The sequence below is a fragment of the Pempheris klunzingeri genome, chromosome 12 (assembly GCF_042242105.1).
Source record: "Pempheris klunzingeri isolate RE-2024b chromosome 12, fPemKlu1.hap1, whole genome shotgun sequence".
In the NCBI taxonomy this organism is placed as follows: Eukaryota; Metazoa; Chordata; class Actinopteri; order Acropomatiformes; family Pempheridae; genus Pempheris; species Pempheris klunzingeri.
In genome coordinates, this window is record NC_092023.1 from 8,807,972 (window position 1) to 8,830,249 (window position 22,278).

The 22,278-nt window shown below is 40.1% G+C and overlaps 1 protein-coding gene across 1 annotated transcript in view; it reads right to left on the reverse strand.

Moving 5' to 3' along the window:
• Positions 1-1,090: 1,090 nt before the first annotated feature.
• Positions 1,091-22,278, reverse strand: part of chrm3a (cholinergic receptor, muscarinic 3a) — a 73,864-nt gene continuing 52,676 nt past the window's right edge. Inside the window, exon 3 of the mRNA XM_070840686.1 lies at positions 1,091-4,828. Coding sequence (XP_070696787.1) covers positions 2,854-4,809 — 1,956 coding nt within the window. The 5' untranslated portion in view covers positions 4,810-4,828 and the 3' untranslated portion in view covers positions 1,091-2,853. The remainder of the gene's footprint in view (positions 4,829-22,278) is intronic.

Genomic DNA, 22,278 nt, shown 5'->3' on the forward strand with positions numbered 1-22,278 from the left:
TGACAGTGTACTTGCCTGACTGGTGGAGTCTCCTCAGTGGTTCAGCACTGACTGAAGAAAACAACACAAATGGGTGCTTGTCTTCCTCTATGAGCCGCTCCTTAGCCATGGGTCACATGAAGTTGGTATTTTCCTCATCACATGCTCGGTCTCCTTGGCCATCTCCCATTAGCACTGTCTGAGACTCCCCTCACTAATTTCATAAGGCCTCATCATGGGAACATAACAACAGACAACAAACTGCGCAAAAGTCAAAGACTGTTGTTGTGTTTATTCAGTTGCTGGTTGAAATTAGACACTCAGACTAATGCTGTAGTGTCAGACAGTGATAGAGGAATCATATTTAACAGAAGATTTAACTAAAGCCTCCACTTCCACTCATAACTCCAAGCCAATCTGTATTTCTTACTTCTGGATTGGTGCACCCTGGGGCCACTTTTAAGCCCATCCCTCCAATCAATAAACAAGTTTCAGCTGTGTCCTCCTAACATAAGTTGTTACCAGACATGTCAGTGATCTTTTGCTTATTTAAAGTACAGGTTTCTGATAAGAGAGGATGTAAGATAGTTTAGTTACAAAGAGAACATCAATTTTGCACATTGGAGGATTATGGCAACATTTAAAAAAGGGAGTTGTTACACACATAACTATGAAGGAGCAGGTAGACCAATGAGGAATGAATTCCACATCTGTATAATGACCCAGCATCCTGATGAGAAAATCTAGTTGGAAAATGATAACATAAGATAAGATAAAAAAGGTTGCAAAATATAATATAACATGGAGACCATCATGCACTGCTCAAGTGCTCTTGAACCATGCACCAACCTGCCCTAGTAGGATCCTCTGGGCTGCAGTATAAAGCAGGTCTTATATGTGCATGTGTTCTATAGTGTCACTGTGAGGCAAAGCATTCCTGAAGAAAATACCTAACCACCCTGGGTAAATAAAGGTAAAAATAAATTAAAACATAATTAAAAATAGCACAATCATGACTTGCGACACAAAAAACAGATCATTTCTGTCAAAAAGTTTATTGACTTAAAATATGAGTATGATTGGCATACTTGAAATGTAACAAAATGTTTGTGTTTACCATTGTGGTAGTTTACATTCCCAATGTTTAAGTACAAAAGTCTCATACTTTGAAGAAGAGTGTGTGATGACAGCGGATCACATTGTGTTGAAAGCAGACATAATATCCATTGATGACAAGCATAGGATATTTTTGAACATCTCTTTTGCATACAGCACATAAATCATACCGTTATGTATGACTACTGTATTTAATATGATCCTAATAATATACTCATTCTTCAGTATACCACTGTCATAATAACTTTTGCACAATATTCAGGATTTGGGTGCAGCAACAATGTAAAAACAATTTACTTAAGAATAACATAGTGTGCATAACAAACAGAAATTCAAATAAATGCCTTGATTGGCATCATAATGCTCACTTTTGTTGGTATGTAAAAACCTGACTTATGGAGAACCAAGACAGCTATCGATTCTACTTACAAATCAATTGCTGTATGTCTTATTAGCAATTTTAAAGAAGAAAAACTTTAACCATAAATAATATGAAATTAAACAAAAAAAATTGGTTGTAACAGAAACTTCAAATATTTTACCTTCAATGATTATGGGCATTTTTTGTCTTCATATGGCAGAATGTGATTTTCATACTGGACTGTAGAAGTTGCACAGACAGTGTCACCGCCTGGAAAATATGTCTTTCTCAGGCCACTAGAGGTCGCCACAGCTCTACTATATCAAAGATGAGTGGCCTTTTACAAAGTGTTCCTTAAATGTATAATTTTGTAGAAATGTAAAAGATAGTGTAAAATCAAAACACACATCTTTATAAATGGACATCTTTGTGTGTGCAATCAGTCATTGTGTATCAAGTCAGAAATATCCAAGTGTACACAAACAGAATATCATTACTGTATAATCATTACTCTTGACAGAGAACTCCAAGTACATAAAACACAACCAATGTACTTATTGTCTCCACCATAAAAACCACAACAATCACAATGTACACAACAGCAGTTCACTGACTGTGGTGCCACACAAAATATTCACGACTCAGTTCATTAGAAGAATCATTTTCAGACTGGCTCAAAATCTCCGGAATATCTTGAAAACCAAAGATGAATATCACAAAAATAACAGATCTCTGTTGACTGAAGGTAAGGACACAATTTAAGATCTTTTTAAATCCCATCATACACAGGAAAGTTATATCCATGTAGAAAGGCAATGTACATAAGTTCTGATAAAAACACATGCCAGTCAGGAGACTGGCAGGTCAAATCAGTACAATGTAGAAGCCTGTGAACACAAAATACTTTTTGTCTTGGCTTTCAGTGATGTTTTACAGATATATAGTTTTGTTTGAAATGCAAAACCACTCTGCACATTACAGATCTAGCTACCTACAGAGAGAAATGATAAGAAATGTCTTCCCATTGTGTCAATTGCACTTCAATAATTCTCCTGCAATTCCTTTTAAAGCCCTTTTCTATTATTTTCCATTCAGTTCATTTTGTCTTAGCTGTGCTAGCATGAAATGACAGTTCTTCAAGGACTGACAGACAGCTTTTACCTCTGGACCATATCTTATAGAACCCTTTATGCACAGCTTTGCTAAATGGACACAAACACAAACCAGCAAGATCACCACGTAGGAGTGCTGTGCTTGACATACCAGCAGAAAAACACATTAAGGATCTCTAAGCAAAGAAACTCCACAGAAACAACTAAATGGATGCTTCATCCTTATCCTTGTCCTATGTTAAATCTTTCAATTCCCTGCTAAAAACCATCCAAATGTCTTGTTCTTTACGTGGACTCCCTGGGAATCCTCCTGTGGAAGACCACTGACTGCCTCTGTTGAAACTGCTGCTTCCTCCTTTTTTTCTGGTCCCAGCGGCACAGTAGTATCATCTTAAAGGTTGTACGGAAAGTCTTGTTGCAGAGGGCATAGCACATGGGGTTGACTGTGCTGTTGACGTAACACAGCCAGTACCCTACTGCCCACAGGGTCTTCGGGATGCAAACTTTACAGAAGGCATTGATCAACACCATGATGTTGTAAGGTGTCCACGTGATGATGAAAGCCAAGAGGATGGCACTGAGAGTTTGAGCTGCCTTCTTCTCCTTCACTAAGGACATGCGCTTCCTCTTGGTAATCTGAGTCCGAGCTCGAGCGGCAAAACGCTTCGCCAGAGCTGCCTCTTTGAAAGACATTGGGACGGAGGGGGATTTGGTAGAGGTGCTGGTGGTAGTATTGTCGGTGGCAGTGGTAGTATTTGGGGGATCATCCGGAGAACCTTGGTTTGTGGTCACTTGGATGGTAGGCATTGATTGAATCTTGCGTGAGCAGAAGTGTTGGTGGTAGCTATTTTCTGAACTGTTTGCTCCATCAGGAGTAGTGACGGCAGTGGTGTTGGTGGTGACTGTTGAGAGGCTGTCATGGTTATACTCTGCTCCCCTGAGGGGATCCTCCTCTGAGGCTGCATCCAGATCCTCACATGAGGTGAGTTGGGAGTTGACAGCAGCCTTTATACCTGGCAGGCTGAGAACAATGGAGAAAATAGCATGACTCTGGGAAATCATCTCTCTGCCCCCACAGTCCTCATCCTCTGAAGACCCAGAGTGGTCTAACGAGGCTGCAGCATCATTGTTGTTCCAGCTGTCGCTGCTGCTCTGGTCTGGATCACCCTCCCCCTGTCGGGAACTACCAGGTCTCCAAGAACGAACTCCAGGCCAACAGTGGAAACGGCCAATCAGCTCCCGACATGTGCTCTTTCTCTGGGACAACCTGGTTAGCTCGTAGCTGCTGCAACTTCTGGAACTCCCTGTCTGATGGACAAAACGGGCTTTCTCTCCCCCACCGTTGCCACTTCTTCCTCCAATGCCACCACGACCCCCTGAACCCTGCAACCCAGCTAACTCTTTCGAACGGTTTTGGGTCTCCTTGTAAATGCGCCAGTAGAGAACGATCATTATTGTCACAGGCAGGTAGAAAGCCGCCACGGCTGTACAGAAGGTTATAGTGGGCTGTGTAAGGAACTGAACATAGCATTGGTCTGAGGGTACTGTCCTTTTACCCTCAAAATACTGCCATAGCAGGATGGCTGGGGCCCATAGAACAAGTGAAACAAACCAGGCTAGGCCGATCATGATCCCAGCTCGCTTTGTGGTTCGTTTGGCCCGGTAGGTCAAAGGCCTGGTGATTGAAAAGTAGCGGTCAAAGCTGATGACAAGTAGGTTCATAACTGATGCATTGCTAGCCACATAATCTATAGCCAGCCACAGGTCGCAAGCCCAGTTGCCCATGGCCCAGTAGCCCATCACAAGATAAGGTGTGTAGAGGTTCATGGAAATAACCCCTATGATCAGGTCAGCCACAGCCAAACTCAGCAGGAAGTAGTTATTGACCGTCTTTAGCTGGCGATTAACCTTGAAGGATACCACTACCAGGATGTTGCCAATGATAGTAACCAGGGACAGCATGCCTGTCAGCGAAACAATAAGAACAACCTGCCACACAGGGTGGCCACCCAAGGGATCAATGGCCGCAGTTCCATTCCCATCTTGGGATTCTGAGGTGAGGTTTAAGAGTTTGCTGGCAGCAGAGGAATTATCATCCAGGGTATTCACATGGAAAACCATCCACGGGTCTCCTCCAGTTCCTCCTTGGTGGAGAGCATTGGATTGTGGGTATGCTCCGGCTGCTGGGGGTGAGGTGTTGGCAGTCAGGAAGAGACCAGGGTCTGTGCTGTTTGAGCTCATTTTTATGTCCTGGCATATTCTAAAGAGAGAGACAGAGAGACAGGCAGTGGAGGTAGGAAGGGACAGAGAGAGGGAGGGAAGAGAGACTTGGCACAAAGGGATAAGGCGAAAGGGGGGTAAAGGATAGAGTGACAGAGAGAATGAAATGGAGAAAGGACACATGAGTAGCTGACATTCCTGTTCATGTCCAGTAGGTGAGGCTAGAAACCTATTCTACCAAGCCGGGTGTCTGAAAAGGCAGAGATGTTTGTGTCTAATTTTTCTTTCCTGTTAAACAATCACTCATAACTTCATTTGTAGATGATCTGTATGCACACTGTAAATGCAATTCAAGCCATATATTAAATTACAACTTGACATCTAAATCAACAAGGCTAGACAGCCAACAATTTCGGTGAGAGAGAATGACTGCAATCAACATCTGTTTCTTCTGACACCCAGCGTATTGCAAAGACATTTCACTTACACACAGGTAATGCATTTTCCCACATGGTTGCTTAGTCTGTATAGATGGCTGTGTTGGGATTGCACCTTGCATAACATTAGGCCTTGGACGGGGGTGGTTTTCTCCTGCCAGATCAGGTGTGGAAGTAGCACTCTGCTGATCTTTATTCAAAATTTAAATCTAGTGTCTGGTGTCGACTCTGGTGTCAGTCCGTCAGTCAGACACAAACAGGGTGAAATCGTTTTCTAGTGACATGTCCTGTAGTATACCACTCAAACTCGACTTGATTTTTCTAAAATACAAATATGACAGGAAACAGAAGGTATCTGTTCTTACTTGAAGTCAAACACTGACAGATGCTACTAGCTACAGTAGGATATAACATAATGTAGACATCAACCTAAATATGGGTTTGCTTAAAGCAGGCAGAATACATATGTTTGTGGTGTTTGTTTGATGACTCAAAGTCTCTGTGATAGTTAGTTCCAGGTTGGTAGAGAAAGCTACACAGAGACAACACCTAATGGAGAAAAAAAGAGAAAATGGGACTGCAAGAGCTAATAGCAGCATGATCCTGGAGAGTATAAAGTGCTTTCTGTTGTTTGGTTGATGAAAATGCAAACTATATACAGAGAATGCTGCTGTTTTTGTCAAAGCAGTCCTTGATAATTAGATAATAAGATAAGGAACTGCAATTTTGAAAAACAACATTATCTAACTGAAGTTTTGCCGTGCAGTCATTCATAATTACTGTGGTGTTTTGCATGCAGATGTGCATATGTGTGTTTCTGTTGAAAACAAAAAAAGAAATGGTACAAACATTGTAAATGAGCAATGTGCACTCTAAGTGAATGTTTTGTAGGGTTATATATACCTGCTTATATCTTAGTTAATTGTTTTCATGTGTTGATTACTGTCTAAATGCAACTGTGTGGTAAAACCTTCAAATATGACATAAAAATTCTACTTTTTAGCAAGTGTAGCAGTCAGTACTCTAATGTAGAATTGTTTTAAATCAACTGTGGGTGATTGAACAAAGTGCAGCACTCTAGCCTGTGCTTTCTTTTTATTGTGAAAGCCATGGTGTTCTTCCATTGACTTTTATGACAGCGCTTCATTTTAAACCTGACACAAACCTGAGCTGGCCTGTGTGGAGGGAACAAACAATGACCTGTTACCACGGGGGACAAGTAAGACCATCTAACCCCCCCCCAATCTAAACACACACATCATTTACAGAAAAAGACCAACAAACATGCAAGCACAACCAGGGCAGATAGAAATAAAACCACAATTTCGCACACATACTATTTCATCCCACAGGCAAAGGTATTTGAAGCTGAGTGCTGCACCTGTGCCTTGACAGAATCTCAGACCTCCTACCGAGCTGTTAAAGAACCCCAGTAGCCAACAGTGACTCGCAGCCGTTTGTGACATTGAGCGCACACTGCTACTACTATTATCAGGAGGCTCCCTGCTATCCCCACTGGACACATATCTCTGCATCCATGCACACACATGGAGAGTATGCTTCCATATTTCACACATATAGTGGGTACAGATGTCACATGAGCATCCACAATTACATGCATGCAATATATCTGCATAGAAACATGCAGTGGATCCATGCACACACATCTGAAAAAGCATTAGGCCAAGGATTGTATCAAAGTAAAGTATATTAAAAACCAAGCTTAAAAGCCTCTGAAGAGAACAAAATCTACTTTTAACTTTTCAGAAAGCAAATTCTACTGACAGCAATGTGTTGCCAATGAGTGTTAATTATCTTCTAATTGGCTGATGTGGGCAAAATGTGCCTGTGTGAAGATACAGGGTTTAGCAGTACAGAAATCAGCTTTTAATCTGCTACCCTGATGTACAGTAAACACAGGGGACAGCAAAATAAAATTTGAAAAAAACAAATAATGAAATAAAAAATAAAAATAAATAAATAAAGAAAAATCAGACAGTAAACAGCACTGCTAAGTGCTTGGTGTCCTGTCTGGGGAGTAGAGTCAAAGGAAGCTAAAAGAACAGGAGAAAATGTGAGGCCAAATGTCAGACAATCTGCGTCTTTGACAGTCACACGATAATTCAGTGTTGGCACAGATGGACTGAGAAGACCCTCAGATGAAAGGATTTACAGAGTACAGCAAAATAATTTCAGTTACTGTGATTGAAGATACTGATGCTCTCAAGTTTAGTATGTTGTCTAATACACAGTATGTACTGTGTCTATATACTGTATATGCATACTGTTTATTCGTGTTTACTCTACTTTCAAGCACAGCATTGACTTTGACGATAACATAGCAAATATGGTTACACAAGGAGCAGTGAAGCCTTGCTGTTGTCTCACAATGCAATGGTTAGCTACAATAAATTTACATCTGCAGTCTGCTTGTAGCAGAGATTGGTTGCACAACAGAGGCAGGGTGCTTTTGGTACTGTCTGTTTTCCCCTAAAACTGAAAACCTTACAGATCAAAACTGTGCGCGGCAGATGACACCATCCTTATCCAGCATGATTGGGCTAGCTATACCATGAACAACCAGCTGCTACTACAGAAAAGCCATTATAGTGTCTACCTCTCTCTCCAAGCTCATGTTAAGCCCTATTATCTTAAGTTTGACTCCCAGGCACGTAGGTGGGATGGCTTCAGGTACACAGAGAGATCAATACTCGTTTACTGTGTTTCAACACAATATATTCCCTGACATTTCAAGGCATTTAGGGTTGGACAGCGCAATCCAAGTTGGGTCCAAGGATCTATCTAAGTGATTGGATGAGTAATACGCGGCCATTTCATGCTTCTATTTTCAGCAACTAATTTAGGAGAGCGGTGATACGGGCAGATAATGTCCAGCAAGGATGAGTCATGCTGTCAAGTACTTTTTATTAAAGGTTAAAGCTGTTACAATTTGAATCTTGGCCACTTGAGTGCCAAACATATCCTCAGCTAAAGGGATGATGTTCTTCAAATTTTCATTTTTCCTATTTTTTTTTTCCACAGAAGTATACAATCTAAGACGTTAAATCAACAGTTTCTGTGTAGGTAAAGAATACTGTCAACTTACTTCCATGCTGCCTCATCTAAAATGTTCTAATTTGTTCTCCCGTTGCTCATGCAGCACCTTATGTAATGTGCACTTTTGTGTTAGAGCCAAGTGCAGAGAGACATCTGGAGGCAGACAAGGGTTTTAGCAGTTTACTACAATAAAGCATGAATGTAAAAACAACTCAGGCATAAGCAGCTTGAGCATGAAAAAAGCTGCTGCCAAACAAGGTTACTATTCAAACTGAGAGAAACTAATCAACAATTAAAGAGCTAGATTGAACAAAACTGGAGTTGTTTGGCACTGGCAATTTCGAAAGAAGAATTGCAGAATGAATGCATACATATTCATACGACACAGGAGATGAAAGCAATGGCTTTGTGATTACCATCATTGGCTGGGCATGCTGCATTGTCATACAGTTTGCAGACTGCTGCCTTGTGGCAAAAGTATAGACAGCGAGTGTAGAAAAAAGTCAGGACTTCAAACAGTGATCATCAACGTGTTAAAAGCAGAAAAGCTTTCAATATAATGTTATTTAGAAAACAATCTACTAGACCATCTCAGTAAAGCCTCTGATAGCACTCAAAGCTGGATGATGTGGTGTTGCACAATAAGGGGTAACACTCAAAGATATATAATACCATCCAGGTCATACTGAGTGATAAATAAAAAGCTGGTGAGGATGCTTGTTTCAGGGTGAAATGTGATCAGGCAAATAGTGCAACAACACTGACTGCTCTGTGGAGTTATTGATTTCTGTCTATTGAGCGAAGCAGCCTTGCTTAAAAGCAAAACCTGGAACAGACCACAGACGTTTATCTGCAAATACTACATCAAAAGATAACTTAGCTATAATAATAATATCTATTATTATTAATAATAATAGTAGCTGCAGATTAACAGATATGCCTAAATAGCACATACAGCATGTGTCAGACCGCAGAAAAGGCTCTGACTTCAGGTAGAGCAACGAACAACCACACAGCTTTGGGATTTGTTCACTTGTGCGTAGATTTGTTGCTGTTCAGCACACTTAAGAGTCAGCCCGTCACGATGCTTATTAAAGTTTTTAACCCTTGTGCAAGCTCCCTTTTGCTCTATAGACCACACATCCTCCAGCTGCACACAGAGCAGAGGAAGATAGTAGAGGAGCAACTGCAGCCTGTTGCTGTAGTCTGTTTCTCACCACCTCTGACATGTAGTCCAGTGAAACATCAGAGCCACCCTGACAATGCATTTTGTAGACTCATAAATGTCTTCAAACGTTCAATTTTTCCCAGGGCCATACAGGGAAAGTGTTTGCTTTGAAGCAGAGGTGTACAGTATATTAGAGGAACTCTTTAAGTTTGTGTTATTCTAATTAAACAAAGCGCTCTATACCATTATAGTCTTGGTAAAAAAAAAAAAAAAAGTGTGTTAAGCCAATGCCTGATCTCAAAACCTACATGCCTAATATGTAGTGATAGTAGACCTATAATGATAATGAATAACCTATTTCCTTGCTTTGTTATGTCAATAGATTGAGATAATAGACATATAAGATATAAACCTAAATTTAAGATATAATGGCCTTAAAGGATAAAGGAAATGAGGACAGCACAGGACGAGCTAAATCTATCACAAGCTGGTAATGGTGGAGCTGCTGCCAGAAGATGGTGGCAAGGGTTGTGAAACAGCACAAGGCCATCTGTCAGATACACACTGCTGACAAGAACAAGCATTTACTGCCTTCTTGGCAGGAGATGAACTTGCCGGAATCCACGAACAATGCGCTAAGTCGACTCTTAAAGTTCACAGATTTTCTTTTCTTAAGTGACTATGTTATTATGTGAAGCCTTTATAGCACCTCCTCCGAGCAAAGGCTGTGAAACCTGCAGAGGATGCCACAGCTCATAAAGGACGTCCACCATCAAAGTCTGTCTCAGTGAGAAACATGACAAAGCAAAAGATGACTCGGTGGACAAGTCATCACTGGAGGGAGCCAGGCTTCAAAGCACAACATTTACAAGAATGATACCTGATTAAAATGAAGGTGGTGTCTGATGGTGGAGGGCGACTATGATCCATAAACTTCAAAAGCAGCTAGAGGAGAAGCTGTGGAGGAGGAGGAAAAGAAAGCCGCTGCCGCTGCCGCTCTACCTGCCGGGAGGTACAAGATAGTTAGAGGCTGTTTAGCTTGCGTTACCTCTTGAAGCGTTTTCAATCTGTGCATCTCTGTTACCAGTTCAACCTCTGACAGGAATTCAGTGAATAAAGAAACTTTGTGAACTGTAGCTCTAAAAAAGCTGCCCCTTAAGGAAATTATTCCATTTCAACTTGGATATTTTTAGTGAAGCTGCTTAAAGTTAGAATCCTAAGGATTTTCATAAAAACAAAACCCATTTTTGATATCATGCATGTTCTGCTTTTCCTGCAATGGCCATTCAAAGTATTTACTTACAATAATAATCTCAGTGTAATTTTCAGTGCCTGTAACATGTAAGAGGGGTTCACAAGAAACAATGCATGCATATAATACAAATCAGCTCGCTGTTGTTCATGGCATGATGGATTTTGATGATGGGTTTTATTCATAAATTATAATCACCTCAAAGCAAGTTAATACCACAGATGGATTCTGAAGTGTCACCATCAAACTATTCAAAATCTTATTGTTGGAAAGAGAAAAGGCGTATGGACAGTATGTCTTTTTCTGTTTGTTTTGTACTTTTGTTTTTCTTTTCCTTTGTGGTGTGTCTGACAGACTGCCTAGTAAACTAAAAAACTAAATCCCAACTACTTCTGAGTTAAATGACAAAAGCCTTTGAAGCAGCACCCCATCTTCTTGATAATATGCATCATATGTCCAATAATACTGTGAAAAAATGTTTGTCTTAACACATTTGCTTTGTTCCAAACACTAATATGGCATTTGGACTGGTGAACATCTCCATCTGCTAACATCGTGCTTGAATGTCAGACAAGTGGATTCCTACAGATGTCTCTACAAATATTAAGTATTTGAGTTATTTATCAAGAACGTGCCAGACACTTTGCAATTACTGTGTGCCTTTTCCCAGGCATGTTAAACTTCACATATGCATAAGTAATTCATGGGAGGCATCTGAGAGGTCCATGTTTTACACTGGAAGTCCAAACTGATAGAAATGTCCCCTTTTCAAAAGCAACCAACCATCCACCCTTTATTGCAAACAGTGCGTGGATGGTTCTGTGCACCCTTTATTGCAAACATTACAGGATGTGCTGAGGAGATAAGGTAAATTAAAAATCCAGAAAAATAATGGTCAGTTTATTGCATTATGGTGAAAAATATTTAGAGTCAAAGCACTAGATTTGTTTGGGGGACAAATCAGGGCAAAGAAGAGAGTGTGTAAAGCGTGGCTTTGCAGACAGTGCGTTGTTTTGCCTTAAATTATTGATAAATGTGTCTATACATAATAATTAATAACTATGGTTTTGTAGTATTTATTTGACTTTCAATGTCGTTTGCTACATTTTTAAAATATAATCAGTCATGACATAACAAGTTTTGATAAACTTCAAATGTATCACAAACAACTTTAGAAATGTTCTTTCTCATTTCATTATTTTTTACTGCTGTCCCATGAATACATTTATTCTTTAAATGTCACTGAAAAAACAACAATGACTGATAGAAGCCGGCTGAAAAAAAATTGCAGCTGAGAAACGTGAAAATATTTATCTCTCAGTTTGCATAAAATTGAACACAAATTCTTCCTGTCAGCAAGTGACGGCACCAGCCATCATGTTGGTCTCTCACTTCCTTTCTGCCAGCAGTCAGAAATGAATGACAATTAATCACTTTGTTATTGCTGCTGATGTGAGCACATGGACTAATTTCTGATTTCTATTGCGTCCGCATTTCAGAGACAATCTCAGTTTTCTCTGAGGTCAAATGAGGTTCATAAGTTGGTTTGATGCATCCGACATCCAACATGTGATATGGTGATGAGGATGAGGAAAACATATGTAGAATGAAGTGCATATCTCAGGACTGGGAGATGGAAATGGGTTGCAAAAAGGTTGCTTTAAGTCAGTTGAGATGATCAACATTGATAACAGTGCTAAATGCAAACATCAGCTTGTTAACAAGGTCATAGGGGCAATAATAACATACTGAAGCAAGTATAATGTTTACTATTGTCACCATCTTATTATTGCTTATTTGCTGAATACAACGTCCTGCTAAGGCTGATGGGAATGTCAGTATAGTTTTACAGCATAGTTTTATTCATGAACCAAAGTACTGGGCAAATTAAATAGTACACTTGATGATGGAGTTAGATGAAGTGTCAGGGGATTATCAAAGTCATTTGTATTCATCTTCACAGAAATATGAATGTCTGTACAACATTTCAATTCAACCTGATAGGTACTGAGACATTTCTGTCTGGATCATAGTGGAATGATCATGCTGCTATGCTGAGTAAGAAATTCATTTCATTTAATTCTTCGGACACTACATTTTCGCACTACTGGATATTGTAGTCAAGATACAAGTGCACAGCAAGAAGACTGGGGCCTTTCTGTATGGAGTTTGCATGTTCTAACGAAAAACGTGGATGGATGGATGGATGGATGGATGCTGATGAGAAGAAATATCAATACTTTAGTGTGAATCCTCACTCCTCAAATGGAAAATACAGACATGACCACTGTAAACTCTTCTGTCTGAAGAGCCAGAAAAACAGGACTTGTGTCTGTGCAATAGAAGAAGTCCCGTAAGTCCTTTAATACCAGGAAGCAGCAGGGCACAATTATTCTACCTAACCTTGTTTATTCTCCTTTATGACCATGGACAGCCAGGAGATCTGCTTTTATTGAGGTGTCTTTTCGCTGCAATCCAGATTACTGCAGCAGAGTGTCTGAGTCGTGCTTACACTGGCACCACCAGCTATAAACAGACGAGAGCTTGGTCTGATAAAATAACAATGTGAGGAAGTGAAACAATAATCAGTGTGAGAGGTTATGCTGGGTGCAGAAGATGGTTGCACATGGGATCCAGCCAAAACCAGATACTTGGAAAGATCCCTGATATATCAAGAGCAGCCAGAGGGACAGTAAAACTATGTACAAATTGTAAAATGTAAGCGATGTAAGAACATTTTTTCATGTTCAGTATAAAAATCTTAAAAACAGACTGTCCTCCCAAGGAAACAACAGCATTTCAGCAAATTCCCCAAACACATAACATGTTTATGTTCAAAAGACAAAATCCTTCTAGCAGTGGTAGCAATTATGAATCCTGTCTGTCTGGAGCAAAAGAAGAAATGGTGTGATGTTGTTTCAGAGCCAATAAGTATGCAGAGAGAGGAGGTTTGTGTGTTGGATGGAGCAACAAAACCTTGGACTTTGATAGAGGAGGCTGTTGTTTCTTTCCTATTTTCTTCTGAAAGTCAACATTGGTTTCTTCCCACCTTGACCAGGATCGTCCCCTAACCTTAATAAAGTAGTAATTTTAAACCAAACCCTAACAAAGTTATTTTTATGCCTAAATCTAACCAAACCTTAACCATAGCTGGCTCAGCACAGTGAAAGGAAGACAACTCAGCCAAGTCAACAATTGAGAGTCTTTGCTGACACTGCAGATTTCTCCCGAGAACTTGAGAGATAGCTGGAAGCTAGCATCAGCTGTTTACTAGTAGAGTGGAGACCACGCTTGTTAAACATGGTCGAGGTTCAGCGTTGCATTAGAAATTTATGTCGATCAGTGGCAAATTTTATGCACATTATAAGCATATAAAAGTGGTCCAAATCAGTCCATCACTGGGGGGGGGAGAATTTCTGAATTTCTTCAATTTCTGAATGGGGGAGGGGGGATGACAGTCTGTTGTTAGTGTGTTTTGTGACAAAGAGAGGGGGGCAAGGAGGGATTGAGTGACTCAATGTGCTGTATTCAGCTCAATCCATTTTTCAAAGTAAAAATTAGAATTCAATATATGGTTGTCAGTGTTGATTATGTGGCAGGCCACCACGAAATAATTAATGTATGGGAAACACTGCTATACAGTTATAAACTATATGAACATAATTCTTGCTATATGGTTCAGCTGTTGAATTATATTACCTTGGCATGGGGAGCAAAGTCTACATGTGGAAAGAGGAGTAGGATGTTGTTATGCTTCAGACCAATGCTAGAGGCTCATGGGATTTCACACACATCCTCACCTCTGTGGTGGGTCTCTGTGCTTTTTGACAGCCTCAGTAACAAGCTGCTGGAACTCTTTAGACATGGCACTCTTAGACACTTAGACATGCCTGTGTAGTATGTGTATGTGAAAGCGAGAGACAGGAAGAAAAATAGAGAGGTAAAATAGAGACAGTGGAAGAATGGCTCAGGGATATGTCAAACCAAAAGGCTGCAGCCACTTGAGGATGGCCGCATGGAGACCGTTGAATGTTAACCTTTCTTTCATTTTCACAGTAAATCTAAACCTGGATGAGGTCCAGTGCATACCGTGTATGAGTTTTAAAACAAAAGCTAAGTTACTGTCATTGAAATTAGGCTGAGTTTTGCAGTGGATGTCAGAGTGGGACACGGTGGGGGAAAAAAAAAAAAAAAAACATTACCTTGTGCATTAAATTTACCTCAGTGACAGCTCGCTCCTAACAATTCCCACAATCCAAACTATGAAATACCACGCTTTGAAAACAATGTCGTTTCGTGTGAGGCTAATTCCAGGCCTGACCCTTTGCCTTGCTCCTCATGCCTGCACTTCAATACAATCCTACACAGATGCTATACACATGTAAGTGATAGGCTATTGCGATCAATCCTTAAAAGGAAGTGCAACCATCTGTCTAATGAACAGGCACTCGAAAGAGACAGAGAGGGAGAAAAAACACGCACTCATTCCTATGTAAACATGCTTCAACAGGAGGAGAGGGGTATTTAAATGCTGGAGGCAGAGATGCAGGGTTGAGCAGGGGGAACAGGAGAGTGGGGGTGGGGGTGGGGGGGGGTGGAAGGATATTGTAGGGGCGCTAGGAATGTGAAGGGAGACGTAAGTAGTCACACCTCCTGCTCGGGAAGTGTAAATTATCCAGCAGTGGGTTATTATGTGTTTATGTGATAGAGGAGCAACAAAACAGACTTCTCATTTCAGGACAGAGGGCTGTCAGGTGATGGAGACCATGTCTACTGTACTATGTGCCTCCATACCGTACGCAACATACATGCATGTGTGCGCTCTTCTTTGCAGACATGCTTACATAAGACTGACACACACGAGCGCGCGCATGCAAACGCCAACTCCATCATGCGCTCTGTTTCTCCTTCATGAACTCACTTACGGGCATGCAAACACAGATATCGTCAGCTGCCAAAGCTCAAACTCTTGAGAGGGCAGTGAGTCAACAAGGTGATTGCAAGGAAGTCTTGAAAACGATCCAAGTAAAATTTTACTACAAAGAGAGGTGGCGCTGACAGAACTTGTTATAATACAGTCCAAATACTTCTCCCAGCGGATGTGGACAGGCTTACATAGACACTTAACAAAGCGCTAACTGTATTACAATCATGAACACTCGCAGGGACACGGAAACACACACATACACACACACACACACACAATATCACGTCTCTGGCTGCCCTTCTGTCTCATTCACTCAGCCTTTCCTGCTCTCTCTGGCTGATTCTTTCACCACAACCACACACACATATACACGCACACTTGGCAGAGGGTGTATCCTATTCCATCCAATAATATCAACCCAGGTGACGTGACTGTACCTGGCACTGGAGCCTAAAATAGCTTTTAAATTTGATTCCCTAAATCCTCCGGGGAAGCCATAGTGGTCTCATCTGTCTTCCTCAGAATCAAAAGCCCACTCTCTGTTAACCGGCTCCCGACCCAGACATGTCGATCTGGAAAGACAGACCTGATAGAGAAATAAATCTGCTGCTCAAACACAAACAGACACAAACGTCAGTGGGTGGCTAGTGCATATTGCTTCACACATGCATGAATGCAGAACTTAAACTGGGCAGAACATGCAGATAAACAGAATGCCATTTCTCATTTTTTCATCCCCAAATTCACTCTTTGCAGCTAAATCATTTAGGTTTAGGGTTTTTTCTCATGTACATTGTGAGCTGTCTCAACAGTGTACAGCGTCGTAATATCGTAGGTTTCATTAGAGAAAGGTATTGTGTACTTGTAGAGCTGGACTGTGTTTACCTGAATTCAATGCACCTCATTTTCCTTTTATCAATATTTGATGTCTCTGTCAACACAGCATCTTATAGGAACTATTGGGACTGCTGGATTACTTTATTTGTGTTTACCTCCCTTGTATCATTAATTGCTGCTCCTTTGACCTTTCAATATAACTAGGTTATATTTAATTCATTGAGTTAAAAACAAAACTGGATTGGGTAGTGATTACATGGAATGATATACAGTATTTCATGCAGATGAGCTCAGAGAGTTTTCTAGAAGTCGGTTGTTCAATAAAAATTATTATGAATGTAAGAGAGATGAAGACAGAGACAGTCTTTTTAAGTTTGCATATGAAATGCAAATCAAACTTTAGTCATGGTGGAGTCAACCCTAAGATGTGAGTAAACACAAACAGATGCAAATTTGTCCTAGGCGGTGGAAAGTGACTTATAGATGTAGCCGTGTGAATTGAAAATGTTGCAAATTGAGTGAAATCTTTCTCTCATGATCAGACTTTAAGACATCCATTCAGATAAGTAAAGGAGGCCAATAACAGGAAGAATTGGAGTTGTTGGTAAGTTTTGACAGTGGTCAGAGTCTGAGGTGTCAGACAAGAACACACACACACAAATACTCTACATACGCTGGCTACTTGGGCTGTATAAACACTGAAGCACGCAAGTAGCGTGTGAATGCAGGGAGAGTGCACTACTTTGTACATCTGTCTGGGACAGTACACATTAATTAACATCAATGTGATGAAAATGTGCCAGATTTGGACAAAAGGCATATTTTAATCTGCAGTCTATGGGCAGGTTGATGTTACACATCTGAAGAGGAAACAAAACATGAGAAAAAGCAGAAAAAACAGTATTAAAAAAGGTTTAGAGAGTTCTCGGTAAATCTGGAGTCCACATATTGAGAACAAAGATCGAATGTTTAAACATGCTCAGTGGGTGCCAGTGAGCACCATGACAAAGTTTATAGACAGCAATTATATTTTATATTGGGGGCTTGCTGGCTAATGAACCTTGAATGCTAATGGCGACAGGCAAGTGATGGATCAGCCACAATGACAATTGGCTTTTGCCCACTGAAGCTTGTTGTTATGGTGCTGTCAGAAAACAAACCAACACAAGAGGGAGAAATGAAAAAAGAGTGTATTCCTAGCCGAGGACTTGAGTGGGATTACAATGGAACTGATCTGAGAAAAAGCCAGAGATAAAAACTGACATATTGTAAAACAAATCTGAATAGTGGAGAAGTGTGATCCCTTTGACAAGTGCCTCTTGTCTTCTGCCATCCTTAGAATGAACTACAAAACACATGAGACATGTTCTGAAATTAGCATAATGAGGCAAACTACTGAGCTAATACCCAAATGGACTAATATCTTCCATAATAAAACTGCCAGCATTTATGGGGGCCCCTGCATCTAGTGAATGATGATCTGTGGCATGTAATAGTTCCCATCCGGCACACTGACAGGAACATTATGAGGATGGAGAGTGATGAGTCCTTCATAAGCTTCTGATACTGTATGGAGCAATGATGAGTGGAAAAAGACTCTCTTTGACTCCTATTGCACTTTACAACATGGCTAATATGAGGAGGAGCGCTCACTGCAAGAGACAACGCAGACCAGATCGGACTCCCAGAATATTATGTGGGTGGTTCAGCCATAAAAATCCTTCTCAGGCTGTAAAGGAATCATGCAACAAAATTACATTTTGGCTGTAATGACTTTATAAATGTTATATAATGTATTTTCTTCTTCAGGTGTCATCGGTTTAAGTTTCTTAGTATTGCTTTTAAATTCATCTCTTATTAGGGCTTAAGAGAACACATCATGCATAACAGCACTCAGACTGTAAAGGACACAGCATGTAATAACATAGCAAATCACTCTCACTTCTCACCTCTCTTCAGTAATCCCCTGCTATTTGTCAAAAATTAGCTACAATTTGAGAACTTTCATTCATCATAATCACATAACACCTGCAATTCCAAACGCTTCGTGCCAGAGTGCTTGCTGCGTAAATCACAGTGTTTATTGATACTTCAGTGCTGGAACCTCATCATAATATGTGCTAAAAGCAGCAAAACATCAGTAACTTCGTTGATTTTCTGTGAACAGCAGCACATAACAGTGAAGGTTTTGAATTTCCATTTAATCAGTCTATTACTCCTGTGGAAAAAACAAATCACTTTTTTTTTCTCCTTTCAAGCAGTTGTACCTGCTGCCAGAAAATAATAATCTATCTCTTCTTTCCTGACAGAATGAATTTTTCTGTGTTTTCTGCTTTGAACTACCTCTCTCTTAATCAACTGGACCTTTTTTCTCACCCTGGAGTCTCTTGTGCGTCTCTCCTTTCAGATGTCAACAGCAAACGAGGAGGCTCTGAGGCCCTTAAACTTATTTAAACAGTGCTGAGAGTGACTCAATGCTGAAGTTAGTGGATAAAGATAAACACAATAACTACTCAAGTGTCTATGACTCAAGACTATGATCTTGAAGCTATTTTGCAGCCTTAAACCATAAATATATAAAAACATCAATCAGAAAAAAAAAGCCCTGGTGGAGAACAGTTCCCCTCTTTATCTCATTCCCTGTACAGAATTTCTCCGTATGGGATAATGACTTTATCTACTGCATTTCAAGTGTTTTTAGGGAGAGAAATAGACAGACAGGATGCCATACAGAGAAGCAGTTAGACAGAGGAAAGCAGAAGCTAAGAAAGCTACAGCAGGAAGGAACATCCCCTAGTGTCCTGGATTTGACTGATATTATTTCATTATCTCTCTTTCAATTTTTTTCCCAGGGTGACCTTAACCTATACTATGTGGGAAGTGATGTTACATTGGGTTGTTATCCATGAACAAGGAATGAAGCTGCTGTATATTCCAGTTTCTATAGTCTCTCTCAGACTATTTCCTATATATGGAAACCATGTGGAGTAAACGATGAACAGGTTTTTTTACTGGTTGATGGCCACTCCTGCAATGTATTAGCATTTACTATAAAAGGACCCAACTGAGAAGAGAAAGGGTTTTCCTATTGAAAGCTGCAGGTCATTGAACTCTGTAAATATTGAACAGACAGCAGCGTCAAACGATCAACTTGATGACGCATAGAAAGATAATGAGTCCACTGCATGTAGTGATGTCATTAATCTGAAATCAAAATCAAAAGGTCAGACTACACAACAACTACAATTCTGCAATTTTCTTCTGAAATTTCTAATTTGTACAAAAGGAAAAATCCCTCTCCTCCAAGTATTTTGCTCTTAACCAATTATGTTTTTTTTTTAAATTTCTCTTCTGCTTTCTATTACAAGGCCTGAAAGATGTGAACTGCGGTGATGAACAAGGAACTGACAGCGTGACCAGACAATCGCTTTGTTTGAATCACTGAACGTGATTGATGTTTGTTAGATCAGCTGACGATCAGCTGCTGGGTGCACATGACTTACAGTACATGCCCTGCCTGAACTAACGCAATGCTTCATTAACTTATTTCATCTATTCTTCTTCCAAGTCCCAAAATGGCCAGAAGCATTCTCTTTACAGCTCAGAGTCACACTGAAACGCTGCACTCCCCTCGCGCGCAAACACAAATCCCAAACAAACCCTGATGTCAAATACTTTCATTTGTTTCACACAAGCATTGCAGGGAGAGATGGTGCCATTTTTGGAGAACTGGTCACCTGGACACAGAGTAAAAATCAGCTCAAAGGTGGTAAAAAAACATTTTTTTTTCTGAGGAAGTGCAATTCACACATTTCACACTCCTCTAGAAACCTGACACTCGGTTTCCAAACAACTTTTGTCTCTATTGTTGGGTGCTGAATTATTGTACTCCAAGATTAATAAAGGGTTTAGGTGTAAAAGGTACACAGGTTCACACAAAGCATCTGAACCAGGAATTTCCACATCCGGGATCTGTCACATTAATGGATTCATTTGTGCTCATTTGTTTGTCTAAGTGATACAATACGACTCTGTCTTACATGCCTCATTTATCAAGGGCAACCCTCTCTGTAAACATGGTTAAGAGCCGACTAAAATACAATGAGTATCACTTTCCCAAACACATGGAATTATGGTGTAATAAATTGTCCCTTTTTTTCTTCAGCTAAAAAACATCTCCAACTCTCCTGATCTGGAAAAAAAAGTAATCCATGCCTCTATTTCATCATGCTTGGATTACTGCGGCTCTCTATTCTCCTGTCTGAGCATGAGCTCCATCAGCCCCAGAGGCTGCACAGAGTAACACTAGCTTCTCTGCATCAGTTTCAGATCTTACTGTTAGTTTTGTATTGCTCAGTGAGGTCCAGCCTCAAATTAAACTGTTGACCTTATGACCTCCTACATAACTGAGCAGCACATTTGTTTCCAGGTACATTTTTTTAGCCTAAGAGTGATGTTATTACACTTTTGCTTTAACAGCCAGAAAAACAGAAGGTCTAGATTATCTTTTAAATCTCTGATTCTAAAATTGGTCCTTATAGAGAAAAGATGTTTTCATTTTTACATAATCAGTCTGTGCTGTACTGTCTCTGCTTCATCTCTTTAACACCCTTTGAAAACCTCTCTCTTTGGTGGTACACAGAACAAAACAAAAACTTTGTTTGCAAGAATCAACAGAGTTTCCAGTTGGCACACAATGATATTTCTCTTTAAGATAATAATGAAGCAGTAGGATTGTTTTTGGTAAGAAGGATTCATAGTACGTTGGCATGACCTTCTACTAATGAGAGTCTATTTTTCTACTGTTACTATAAAATGAAACTTTCATTTAAACCAACCATTTCAACCAGATGGCCACAATGTGAGTTATACCTCACATTGAATGAAACAGACATTTCCCAATGTCGTGCTTTTAAATTTAGAACCTATTAACGTATACTTACCAAAAATACCATATTAGGCACCCAATGTCCGTCAGTGCTATGGATGGTTAATGATACTTTTTAAGAAGCTCTCCCTGTGGGGGTGGAAACAATGAGGATATTTTGGAAATGCTGCCCACTTGTTGGTGACGCATCGGATCCACATTTAAATTAATGCTCTGATTTGCCACCACTATGCATAACTTATGTTATTATTCCAAGATCCTTTCAGACAGAAGCTGCTTGCTTAAAAGCCCAAACTTATCATTATTCCATATGTGCGTAAAGTTAAAAAATGCTGTAGAACATATTGAGAGATATTTGTTCCCACAAAGATAAAGATACTGGCATAAACTGAAAGCCAACTGCCTTTGCTGATATACAACCAAACCATGATAAGGTCATTCACCTCGGGCTTACATGTCAAACCAGACCAGATCAAGTTATTCTACATTTAATGTTGTCATACTATATCAACCTGGCAAGTTTGAGATCATACACCAAACTTTACACAAGCAGATGCAGGATACAGGCAACAGTTTCATCATGAGTGAGTCCTGCTTGTTATTGATAGAGTGATCATTCATTGCTATTGAGGGTACAGGTCTTGTGCTTTTAAGTTTGGATTTGTACACAGAGACCTGACGATTCCTTTTGAGTAAGAGAGCAAATATTCAAAATGATCTTTTAGGAGGGTAAGAGGGAGCATTCGTACAAAAAAGTCTGTATTCTGCACATCAATCATCCTTTTTTCTAATTCAGCTGTCTGACATTAAGGCAGCTGAGCAGGTTGTGTTGACTGTGTGAATTAAAGAGAGGAACAGTGACAGGTTGCCTTGGTGGACAACAAGAGAAAATGTAGGCTGGTGTGAAATGACAATAACGCTGTT